Raw genomic sequence first — 13210 nt, 5'->3', positions numbered from 1 at the left:
GAACTGGATCAGGTCTGTCACCACCACACATAATGAGAAAGACAAGAAAAAGAACTGAATCAGGTCACCACCACACACACAATGAGGAAGACAAGAAAAAGAACTGGATCAGGTCTGCCACCACCACACACACAATGAGGAAGACAAGAAAAAGAACTGGATCAGGTCTGCCACCACCATACACACAATGAGGAAGACAAGAAAAAGAACTGGATCAGGTCTGTCACCACCACACACACAGGGAGGCAGACAAGAAAAAGAACTGGATCAGGTCTGTCACCACCACACACACAATGAGGAAGACAAGAAAAAGAACTGGATCAGGTCTGTCACCACCACACACACAATGAGGAAGACAAGAAAAAGAACTGGGTCAGGTCTGTCACCACCACACACAATGACAGGGGCAACAACAACAAAAAGAAGAAAAAGATCTGGATCAGGCCTGTCACCATTGGTGAGCATTACAATTTACAGTGACACACACTATGATAATAAGACAATAATAATAACATGATGATGATGCAAACTGATATAAACTGATGCTCAACACTTCACAGGCAAGGAGCTCCTGACATTTAAAATAAAAAGTTGTGATATAATTATAATACATCTTGAAACATAATACTTATATTAATGTTATAATGACTTCTTTTTTTTTAAACAGTAATACGCAGCATGCAAGACTACCATCCTAATAGGCCAGTCAAGCCACAACTGATACTGCACCACAAACATCACCCAAATCAACTACATTACTGTACTCCATAGTCTCCCAAGACTGCAGGATGTGCAATTTATCATGCATCTAGTACAACACACAAGTGACACAAACATGTGAACACACACAGAAACACAGACACAGACACACACATACACCTTCACACACATGACCAATTGACGCTGAGGAAGCACAATGGTCAAAAAGATTGTTACAATGTTTGGCAGAATAAAGAGGAGCTGGCAAAATGGGTGCTGGCCAAGAGATCAGCCTGCCTGCCTAGGAAGTAACACATCACTGTGGCTTTTGGCTTGCATAAAAACTCATCCCTGACACTTGAAAAATGGAAAGACTGTACTGAATTTTCACCAGTCCAGGCAAGTCTATGGGGCATTCTAAAAATTTCCAAAACAAACATGTAAAAGGAGTAGAGAGAAAAAAAAACACCCTACTTTCTAGTATATATCACACCTTCTGTCTTGTATGTGTGCTGATCAATGCTGATTTGATTAGAATGTACAACATCAGTGACACTCAGAAGGCAGTCTGGGACCCCTTTTTGATTAGGGTGGAGTCCATGAACCCCTCAAGATTTGTAATCAAATTTATGAGGAACTCTGATCCCCAACTCCTCCCCCAAACACATGTGCACAAGCTGCTTCAAACCTTCTTGTGGTACTAACAGATTCCCAAGGTGGTAGTGTTCTCATATGGAAGGACTAAAGACTAAACAAAATGCGGTCTGCTCCATCCATCAAATGATAATAAAAGAATGTAACATAGTTGTGTAATAAAACGGGGTTCTCAATCAGTCAATGGCCAAAAATCTTTGCTCAAAGAAGAATTTTTAATAATATGGATGGTGATGCATTGCAGCACAATAATCTCCACAAAACAGCAGTTCTGTCTGTATTCCGCCAAAGGAAATCTGAAAAACTAAAACTGAAATAAAGCATAATACTCCATGTATCATTGTATGTTTGCTACACGTGTATGCATGTCCAGAACATTCCTGTTTCAGTCTAGACACAAAATAATGCCGGTCTTCAAGCTTATCTCACTCTCCAATTTGTCAAAAGCGGTGTCAAACTTAACATCTGCTTTCTACTATTCTAGTGTGATATTAACACTAACAACAGTAACAATAACCAGGAACATAAATGTCAGAGATAATTTCCTTTCCTGTTATTCTTCCTTATTTGTTTTTGCCTGTCTGCCTAGCGGCTTTATGCATGCTATGAACTCAACAATCAGGACTTTTTTCTTTTAGTTTTACTCTGTGTGTGCCTTTTTCCAATAATCTGTATCAGTACAAAACTAGTACTGTAGTAATAAATAAGAATAGTGTGTACTATGTGTTTGCTAGCCTGCTTGCCTGCGTAAACATTGGCTCATCATTAAAAATCAGAGGAATATTTTTTTTCTTGTTTTTTTTTCTACAAATGTCGACATGGCAGTGCAAACAACACAGACAACAGAAAGAGTTGAGGGTATGGCAATGAGAGTGGGGAGCTAAAAATTTGAGAAGCAGGGAAGGGGAGGGGGTTGTAGCTGCAATGTAGAACCTGGTGCACTTACTATTATAAAGCAGGCAAGACTAAGATCCTGATAATATCACATAACTGTAACAACACCAACAAAAGTAATAGTGACAAAAATCATAGCCCATTCCCTCAGGTACTCAAACTGAAAGTTGCTCACAAAATTACATAATGATCAACACACTTCCTGCTGCTCAGTTACTAAAAGTGAAAAAGACATTTTGGTTACACTGTTCACTTTTTTTTTCTTTTTTTTAGCAAATGTATCATGAATCATTTTCCCCAACCTACATAAATGTATTGATCATGCATATAATATTATTATATATGTACACATCTACTCCAAATATTCATAAAATAAAAAAATATATATTTATACTAATTTATAGGACACAGTGTTTGTGTGTGTGTGTGTGTGTGTGAGTGTGTGTGTGTGCATTGTGTCTGTGTGTACTTAATAGATGGTGTTTGTGTATATCATAGCAGTAATATATCCATTGCATGCATACAATCCTCATGTAATGATATTATATATATATATACATGTTTTGCACATACTTGTGCACGCCTTTGTCACTACCACTATATATCATTATATGTGTATACACATCTCACATTCTCAGTGAAATGTTTATCAGGAGTTTAAGAAGAATAGGGATCAAACCTATTGTGGGGGAAAAAAAATTTAACCCCAAGAGACTAACACTGTTAAAAGCAGTAAATAAAAAAAATATTTCATGAGAAACTGAATCACCATAGGAACCTGTCATTAAGTTTGAAAATCTTAACAGACAAAAATAATAACCCCCAAAATTTGTATGCACAGTGATACACACATCTATAATACTGTGTATGCAGCCTGGCACACAGTGACATACAAACATGCATGCACACACAAGCATACACATGCACTGATGGGCGCAATAGCCAAGTGGTTAAAGCGTTGGACTTTCAATCTGAGGGTACCGGGTTTGAATCTCAGTAACGGCGCCTGGTAGCTAAAGGGCGGAGATTTTTCCAATCTCCAAGCTCAACATATGTGCAGACCTGCTTGTGCCTGAACCCCCTTTGTGTGTATACGCATGCAGTAGATCAAATACGCACATTAAAGATCCTGTAATCCATGTTAGCATTCAGCGGGTTACGGAAACAAGAACATACCAAGCATGCACACCCCGAAAACAGAGTATTATAGCTGCCTACATGGCAGGGTAAAAATGGTCATACACGTAAAGGCCCACTCGTGTACATAAGAGTGAACATGTAAGTTGCAGCCCACAAACGACGAAGAAGATACACATGTAGTATGTAGTGAAAACACACAAACACACTGTATTCTAAATTAACTTAAATTAGACAGAAGTGGTTACATTCATCACACAGAATGGATACTGTAAACCTGTCATCAAGTTTGTGCATTCCAACTGAAACTTTTGATATGCCAACATGAGGGTTCTGCAAATTTGAAAATTTTACTTCAACTACCTTCATTTATCCACCCTATTTATTGCTGCTTGGGACTCACTATTTCCAACTTATATTTATCACCAGATAAACTTCTCCATCTCTCATTCTGGAAAATTACGTTTTTACTTTTCTAGTTTATACAGGTCCATGTTTGAAAATAACCCTGAGCAATGAGCTACATACCCACAAATCAAATCACAAAACCGAGTCAGTCACTTAGAGCTGCTCTTCAAACAGCCCCCACACCCCCCACGATCAATGGGTGTAATAGCAGTGCTTGATGACAAATCAATAACTTGCAGCACTTGGGCAAGTATCATTTAGTTAATGACCAATCACTGATTTCTGATGGTACTTAATCATTAATCAATAATGCTTTCCACACAATGGCGAACTGCTGTGGCCATGGTTTCTAAGTGTATTGGTGTGGAGCTTTCTTTACAAGTTCTTTGTTGTTCTGTTGTGGTTTGTTGTCGACAATGTGTTCTGACATGCACTGGCTGAGAAAAAACCTCAATCAGTCAATGACAAGTATGGAAAAGTGAAAGATGATTTTGAGATGAAAAGATTAGGGGAGTATATATATCACTATATAGTGATCCTGTTTGTTGACATGAATATGCTGTCAACACACACACACATGTATGCAAAGTGAAACTGACAATGTGCTCATTGATCACTGACTGCACCAAGCTATGATCATCGATTCTAGCCGCCCCCCTCCCCTACCCCCCTCCACACACATCCACTGTCCACAGCCCCCAGTGACAGGTTGACGTCATCCCAGATCACCCCAAAAATACAGGCTGCTCACCTAAATTTTGCTGATCGCAGCAATCGTGTGAGAGAGACGCAGTTGCCTTCCAAAGTCCCTCTTCCCACTGTGGGCACCATGCTTCGGCGGCACGCCTCGTAGAGCGCACAGGCCAGCCAGTGAAGCTGATCCCCCTAAAACACGGAAAACCACCACCCTCACCTATCTGTCCATGCAAAAATCATCAACTCACAACCACAAAGACGATCGGTAGCGGTCAGCGAAACCCGCGGAAATCGGGTCAAAATAGGGCGATTTAATTTCCAACATGGCTGCGTCCATAAGGAAAAAGGAAACAGTTTACCTCCAGGGTAAAGTTGGTCTGGATCCTCTGGTAGTTTTGCAGCGCCTCCTCCTTAGCGTTAGTATCCATGTTCAAGTCGAGACATAACTCTTCAAATCGGTGGAGGATACTCTCCTCGCCCTCCTCCGACAGCCCCATGTTGAAGTGTCGATTGTGAAGTGGAGGGGAAGTTGACTATACAGTGTGACCAATGGCTGCCGCTACGCCAGCCTCGTGCGTGCCCCACTTGGTACACACACAAACACAGCACTGATTGAACGGGACCCGTGGCGGGAAAACGGCTGTAACATGTTCCGAGGAGCTGGCTACAGAGGCGGTTTCGCTGCACCACCCACCCTCCCCTGCCGCATTTTCCCGGTGTGTAGTGCACTGCAGTCAGAGTGCTGTGGGTGCTGTGTCGGACTGCTGCAGCGCTGTGGATGAGGGCCGGGGAAGAGGCCACAGCGATGACCTCTTCGTGACCCCGCCGCGCCCCAACGCTCTTTTTTCGCCTGCGGTCAGTTTTTTGTCACGAACTCGTCGGAAACTGGATTTTGCAAAAATAATTAAATGAAATAATTAATGCGTTGGGTTTGAAGGGGGAAAAAAAGGCAATGCACTGGTTTGGTTTTGGTGATGTTTGAATATAAAGTGTTAGCCCAGGCTTAATAGACGGATTACTTGTAAACTTTTTTTCATGGCCTGCTTACCAGTGCGCCGGCCGGGGGTGCACACTGCCTTCAGCACTGAATAATTGAGTCAGTTGCACTTCAACCCTTACAATATTGGCCTTGCAACTCGCAGTTCGTGATGTCTTTCTGAGTAAGCACAGCATTATCCTAAACACAGCACTGCAAGTATCGGTCCAGATTTCAGTTCACGGCGTCAGACCCAGATCGAGAATGTGCGCGAATGTGTCATCAATATAGTTGCACACACGCACATACATAGTATATGCGCGTTGCACTCGCTGTGTGTATCCCCGCTGTATTTGTCAGTGTCACCATGCGTGTCAGTACACATTATATGATAACGACGAATCATTATCCAATACACTGACGAGTAGCCCGCCGCCTTTGCGTCAGTCTCCAGATGCATGTGCACTGTCAGACGGGGAGAGACGGGGCGAAGAGAGAAACAGAGATAGTGTGTGCACCATTGGTCAAGAAAAAGTTGAAGTTGACTACTTTTTTGCCCGGGCTGTTTGCCCGGCGGCGTTGAAGTGTGCGTCATCATGTGTGTGTGTCAGTGTGTGTGTGTGTGTGAGGGAGAGTGTGTGCAGTGTTCCAAGTATCACGGTGTGTGTCGAAACTCAGTGATGGCGGCTTATCAGTCGCCCGGCCGGCGATCGTGCGCCCGGGCAATGATAGTCCAGGACTGATAAAAAATGGTCAAAATGTCTGCAACAAAACTGTGTTCTTTTCACGATAAAATAGAATAAATCATACTGATCACGCTGATATAAACTTGACCGCTGTAGGTGGGCGGGAACATGATTAGATTTTGATTTTTAATAATTATTTCTCACACATTAGTTTGGCCATGAGAGAGCGCCTTACAAAGATCCGCAAGGCATGAGCAAGCCACGGTTACGCAAGCGCGTTATAAGGGGTCGCCAAGGAAAGCGTTTAGCGCGGTACAGTACTTGTGGCTGACTGCTGCCGCGCTGATGCTATCCTATACCTCCGTTAGTAGGTCACAGCGGCAAATGACAGATACCATACAGAAAATAAGAGAAATCTTTGGGGTCAAAAGGAAACAATTTTTTTTAATTTCATCTATTACATAATAAATCTGTAGAAAACGCAAGTTTGCTTTTATGAATGTTTTACAGTTTCTTACCAGTCCTGACATTTCATAAAGAATGAAATCGGTATTATAACGACTGCAAAGGTGAATTTACGAAGGCAGCACGGGATCATTTAGTTCGCAGGAACAATTATGTTGACATTTTACGCAATGCACAACTGGGAAATACTTCATGCTCTGCTTATTAACGTGTAGTATATGAATATCTCAATACCTGTTAACTAGGTTAGTTTCAATGAACATTGTCGGAGCACTGTCCAGACAATTAATTCAGAAAGCATGGAAGGCAGATGGTGGCAAAATCGACCAACATCATGTCTCATGTCTTGATGTAAAAAAGAACGGTATGAATTTTTTTTTCTTTGGAAATGAAGCGGTATTTGCTAATGTGGCTCACGAACCCTGCCGCAGTAGACACGTCGGTTTAGCATGGGAAAGAAAATGTATCTGGCTGGAGTATGAAGGTGGCAAAATGAAGTGCAACAGATAGTCATGAAGAGCAAAGACTGCCTGGAAAATGAAAATGGGTCAGTCTCCAGAACTTTGTTGGAAATGGGGGTCTCTCAGTCTGATTCAGTATAAACATGTGTTTACAATGATTATTCAACTATTTAAATGCAATCGACGTCGCACATTACTTTTCAGCTCCGCTTTTCTGTGTTACTTCTGTGCATGTAAACGACCCAATAAAAATATACATGTAAACAAATTTAGAACTGTTTCCACATAAATCATGCGGATTCATCGCGGGAAAGCGTAAATCGGTTTGACAAACACCCTTCAATCGTGTGTGTTTGAACACAGATTCAGAGAATGTGCTGTTTCCGACAGTGTGTGAGATGTACATATGTTACACGGAAATCTCCGATATGTTCATTCGCACCCCGTGGTTGCTATATTAAAAAAAACAAAAAACAACAACAACAAAACTGTGTATGTTAATTTCGTCGTTGTTATGGTTTGTTTGTACATTTATCTCTGATCCGATTAAGTTTAGACACAATCACTGTTTCTGACACATGGCGAGATGCGGTAATATACGGATACTGGCGTAAGATTTTGAACCAAGTCAACGCATGTAGTTCAGTAAGGCTGTTTTCAGTTGAAGACTTGTTGCATCAAAAGCACCAAACAAGAAAGTTCAAAGTAGAAAATCACCCCCTTAAATTACCTTGATTTTGGCTTTTGCTGTCTGGTGAAGTTTTATCATGAAATGATGTAGTTTATCAGTTCACAAGACAGACGAAGTGTGGAACGAAACACTGGGGAGAATTGATGTGAAAATGGAGTGCCTGCAGTGTTCCTGAAAAATAAAATCATCCAGGGTGGGGGAGTTAGTTTAGGTATTTTGGGTTCCATGTTACATATGTTCTAATGTTTTAGGTAATCATTAATAAAATACATAATTTTGCACAAGCTTTGTTTGAATGCATTGCACTGGCTGAGGATCGCGTGATAGATTCATTACTATCATTATTATAAATCCAGTAATTCAAACATCTGCGTCGGGAAAGTTAGTTTAGGTAACTTGGATTCAATGTTACACGTGTTACAAGAAAGCTTTACATAATCATTAATAAGATTTATGATCCATTGTTATCATTATGATTATTATTAATATCCCACGCTAAATCGACGTCTACTGCGCCAGGGTTCGTGAGTCACATTTGCAAATACCGGTTCATTTCCAAAGAAAAATATGTATTTCATACCGTTCTTTTCACATCAAGACGTGATGTTCAACTTTGCCATCATCTGCCCTCCATAGTTTCCCAATTTATTGTCTGTACATAGCGCCGATAATGTTCACTGAAACCGAAACGGTTTAACACATATTTAGATATTTATATTCTACACGTTAATAAGCGGAGCATGGAGTATATCCAAGTTGTGCATTGCGTAAAATATCAACAAAATTGTACTTACGAACTAAATGATCCCGTGCTGCCTTCGTAAATTCACCTTTGCAGTCGGTATGATACTGATTTCATTCTTTATGATATGTCATGAATGGTAGGAAACTGGAAAACATTCATAAAAACGGATTTGCGTCTTCTACCACTTTAGTATAAAATACATGAAATTGAAAATGTTTGTTTCCTTTTGACCCGAAAGAGCTCTGTTCCTAGCTTACTGCTCAGATTCAGTGACCTGCTCACAGATCAGCATCAGCGCGGCAGCAGTCAGTCACATGTACTGTACCGCGCTGAACGCTTTCCTCTGGCGACCCCTTATACCGCGTAACCTTCGCCTGTGCTTGCCTTGCGACTCTGTAAGGCGCTCTCGCACAGGCAGAAGCAATAAAAATATTCGATTCTGGACATTAAAAATCAAAATCTACCTATGTTCCCGCCCCCCAATAGTGGCCAACTTTATATCAGTGTGATCAGTATGATTTTTTCTATTTTATCGTAAAAAGAACGGTTTTGTTGCAGACATTTTGACCTAACGCAAATTTTAATCTAAATTTCCTGGCCTATGATGTTTACCTCAATTTTTAACTGATGTACGTCCGTGTGTGTGTGACTGTGTGTGTCAGTGTGTGTGTGTGTTTCGGCCAAGCCGGCAGTTCCGTGACTTATCAAGTTCATTATCAAAACTTTTGAACTCATCTGTTGAGACATGCTCGCACAGCCGCGTCCGTCCGTCACGTCCGAGTCCGGTCACCTGAGCGCCGGACTCGTGCATGGCCCGACATTCTTTCCTGATCACACACACACACACACACACACACACACACACACACACACACACACACACACACACCTCCCCTACACCTCAGTTGATCTTGACTGAGGGCAGTCTGGGTGCTAGTCTCTGAGTTTCAGAGGAAGCGATAAAGTGACGTACCGTGCTTACTGTGCGGAAACCGACTCGAAGGGCGCACCGGCGGCAGTAACGAGACTGTTTTTCCTTGAAAAAATACTGTACAGAGGAAGGTCCACCTTCACAAGACAACAAACAGCATATGATCATCATAATAATAGTATGCAGACATGAAAAGCCAGCATGTATATGAATGCAGTTCCACGGTGGGGGACGGAGGAGGGGGCGCCCTCTCTCGTACAAACTCATGGACTTTCAATTGAACACCGACAACTGAAGAATTTTCCTCGTTGTGACAAGAATGTGAAACAGTACAAAAATCTAGATGGAGTCAGTGTGACTTAAAGCTTAAATTCTTGTAGGTAATCGTCAAACTAAACTTGCAGCATTATGATCATGACTGAACAGCCAGAAAGAACAGTCCACTTAGGACACCACGGAAGAGGTCCAAACATGTCTCTTTACACACACACACACACACACACACACACACAGAGAGAGAGAGAGAGAGACTGGAGTGCGCGCACGTGCGTCAGTGCACGAGAAGACAATGCATGAGGGGTAATGGGTTGCTATCGTTATTGCTGCAGTTGCAGGCCTGTTTTCAAGTTCTGAAAGGGCGTTGAGACAGAACTGAAAGCCATACATACAGCTGTCTCTTGTTAGTGAAAAGGACCCGCGACAAACTCTGAAGATATCTAAGGAAACTGTGCTCATTCGACTGTTATGCAACTAATGAAGTTGTTATTGTCTGCGTTTTTGAACAAGACACTGACGGGCGCAATAGCCGAGTGGTTGAAGCGTTGGACTGTCAATCTGAGGGTCCCGGGTTCGAATCACGGTGACGGCGCCTGGTGGGTAAAGAGTGGAGATTTTTACGATCTCCCAGGTCAACATATGCGCAGACCTGCTAGTGCCTGAACCCCCTTCGTGTGTATATGCATGCAGAAGATCAAATACGCACGTTAAAGATCCTGTAATCTATGTCAGCGTTCGGTGGGTTATGGAAACTAGAACATACCCAGCATGCACACCCCCGAAAACGGAGTATGGCTGCCTACATGGCGGGGTAAAAACGGTCATACACGTAAAAGCCCACTCGTGTGCATACGAGTGAACGCAGAAGAAGAAAAAGAACAAGACACTGCATGTTGTGGAATCGCCCGGTGTCTGCACCTTGAGAAGCGAAAGTGAGGTCAGTGAGTGCATATCTCTGGAGAGAGTAAGTTTGTAAAGATCTGCTTTCACAGATACGCAGTTTTTATTACCTCGTCACCGCCGGGGTACGCTCCGGTTAACTACAATGTTATCTTCTTAATGTGCAGTGTTATGATTTAGGGGCTTACCGTGGCTACAGACAACCCCCCATATAACTCTGCATGATGTCAAGATCTGGGCCTCAACGCTTGGCTGATATCAGAGACTGACAGTTGGGCCAACACCAAAGTGAGAGCTGTGTGATCAATGGTTTTTCCACCGCAATGGGAATTCAGTTACAACTTTGTCTTTTGCGAGGGACTTTAACTCTCAAACTAGTAAGAGGCAAGACAATGCACTGGCTTATAGTGCTGCAGCCTTGGGGGCGAGTTGGTCTTCGGGGACCAACGTCGACTGTCCTGAAGCCCCCTTGACCGATAGTCATATGCCGTCAGCTGATCTGCTGCATCCTTAATCCCCAAAGTTAATTGTAGTAAGACAATAATCATTGGCACGGCCTCTTTTGCTGGCTCAGTCCCCTTCGGGGAAAACAGTATGTACACCTCCAACCCCGGTCCCCGTTATCTGAACTTGAGCGATGAAAACACGAAGACAGAATGAGACGACATATCTGATTTCGTACCTGTTGTGTGAGGAGGTTTACATTTCTTCTCCCCCCCCCCCCCCCCCAACCCCCCTCTGTCTGTCTGTCTGTCTGTCTCTATCTCTCTCAGATACACAGCCAGTCCCCAACTCCACCGCCCACCGTACCACTCTCTCTCTCTCTCTCTCTCTCTCTCTCTCTCTCTCTCTCACTCACTAATATGGCTGCACTGAAGAGGAAAACAGAGACTGGACTGTGGAGCAACACATGGAAGTATTGTATGCATTGATTCTTCGTGACATTTGACAGAAAGGTCTTAATCACTGCCATCTCTAATGTGAAACTGCCATTACGTAGAACGTACACGCATACGGATAGACAAACAGCAAGCTATGAAAGCCTATCTGACAGAATGATTGATAAATATGACGCAGTTCGTCAAGTTCATGAATATATATATATATGTGTGTGTGTGTGTGTGTATGTGTGTGTGTGTGTGTGTGTGTGTGTGTGTGTGTGTGTGTGTGTGTGTGTGTGTGAAGCTCTGTATTTGGTTAAATTGAACAAATACTTTATTTTAATTGTTCTCTTGGCTTTGAAGAATTTGTGTGGGTTTTGTTTCAGTTGAAAATACTGATGTGTAAATAGTTTTCCTTGATATATCAGTCATAGTGTGGCCGTTACGTCTAAACACTCGTCAGTTGCATTGACTATGCCTGTTGAAACCTGTTGGGGAAGAAAGAAAGGAAGTGACTGAGGAAGGAAAGAATGCTCTGCGAGGAAAGCCACTTTCCGAATATAGTAGAACCTTTTAGGTTCCTTTGGATGATGTATTTCCAGATGGAAACTAGTCCCGTCACATCACTAGGAGACTGTGACGGTGCATGGGTGCGTTCCTTGGCTGAAACTGAAACCGTTCATTCCATTTGGTAGGCTACCTTGCAGTTTGACTTTGTCATCAAGTTTCAACGAGAAACACACCGGCTTAGATATTATGGAAGCGAAAGAAAACTAATAATCAAAGGAATTATTAACATTTTAGGCTTTCATCCTCAACCAGATTGTCTTTTTTTTTTCATGATGCAAAGATAGGCAGGGTGATTCACTGCATTCCTAATTTCAACCACGGCAGCTTGGTTCTGGAGGGCGTTGACTGCTGCTGCTGCAGCACGTCAGAAGCACAGAATGACCACATGACATATATACTGCTTGTAACCTCATCACTGGTGATAATTTCACGGCTGATTGTGACCACATACTATGCATTCCATTTAAGAATGAAATAAAATAAAATAGCTAAAATAAAATATACACTTTAACCACATCTGGATGCTGCGTGTAATTGACCTTCACATGCAAGCTACAAAACGACATAAAATGCATATCATTACCAGGAATATACATTCTGTAGCCACAAAACACTGGGCATGCACACTGGAAGATGACAGTGTACTGAGTTACGATTTCAAACAAATAGCACAAACGTTTGACATGGCAATGTATGCCGCGCGAATTAAGCAAGCACGTTTGCATGCATATCAAGTGTTTACGTGCGTTCGTGTATGTGCGCGTCCGCTGTGAGACTAAGACAGAAAGGCGGAGAGAGTGGATAGCCTGCTAAATACGAAAACGAGAGAATACTGTGCTGCCGTGTTATCTGCTGAGGTCAGAGCTGCGAAGACGGTCCTTCACTGATTCGCAAAGCGGGACAAGAACAGAGGTATACAACAGATCATGAACAGATTACATGGTGTTTACACAGACCTTGCAGGATCATCGCAGATAACGGTAAACCGTTTGGCTTGCCAGAGCAGACCTTTTGAGATCAGTTTGAACACGAAACAGTGGCTGGTCTTGATTTTTGGAAAGGTGTCCGCGATGTTAGTTCGTGTCCAAATTGCATTGGAGTGAATAGACAATAAACCGATGAGATAGAAAAGGAAAAAAA

General features: G+C 42.4%; 1 protein-coding gene across 5 annotated transcripts in view; it reads right to left on the bottom strand.

Moving 5' to 3' along the window:
- LOC143300441 (retinoblastoma-like protein 1) overlaps positions 1-5326 on the bottom strand; it is a 58400-nt gene extending 53074 nt beyond the window's left edge. For all 5 annotated transcript variants that reach the window (XR_013057651.1, XR_013057649.1, XR_013057652.1 and 2 more), the window contains exons 1-2: positions 4848-5326; positions 4544-4677 (exon numbers count right to left, since the gene is read on the bottom strand). Coding sequence is in view for 1 of the 5 variants with exons in the window: in XM_076614101.1 (XP_076470216.1) it covers positions 4544-4677; positions 4848-4985 (272 nt within the window). In the remaining 4 variants the exon portion in view is untranslated. The remainder of the gene's footprint in view (positions 1-4543; positions 4678-4847) is intronic.
- Positions 5327-13210: the final 7884 nt, after the last annotated feature.

This window comes from Babylonia areolata, chromosome 26 (genome assembly GCF_041734735.1).
Source record: "Babylonia areolata isolate BAREFJ2019XMU chromosome 26, ASM4173473v1, whole genome shotgun sequence".
In the NCBI taxonomy this organism is placed as follows: Eukaryota; Metazoa; Mollusca; class Gastropoda; order Neogastropoda; family Buccinidae; genus Babylonia; species Babylonia areolata.
Note: the sequence above shows the minus strand (reverse complement) of the source record. Positions and strands in the feature narration are given on the sequence as shown.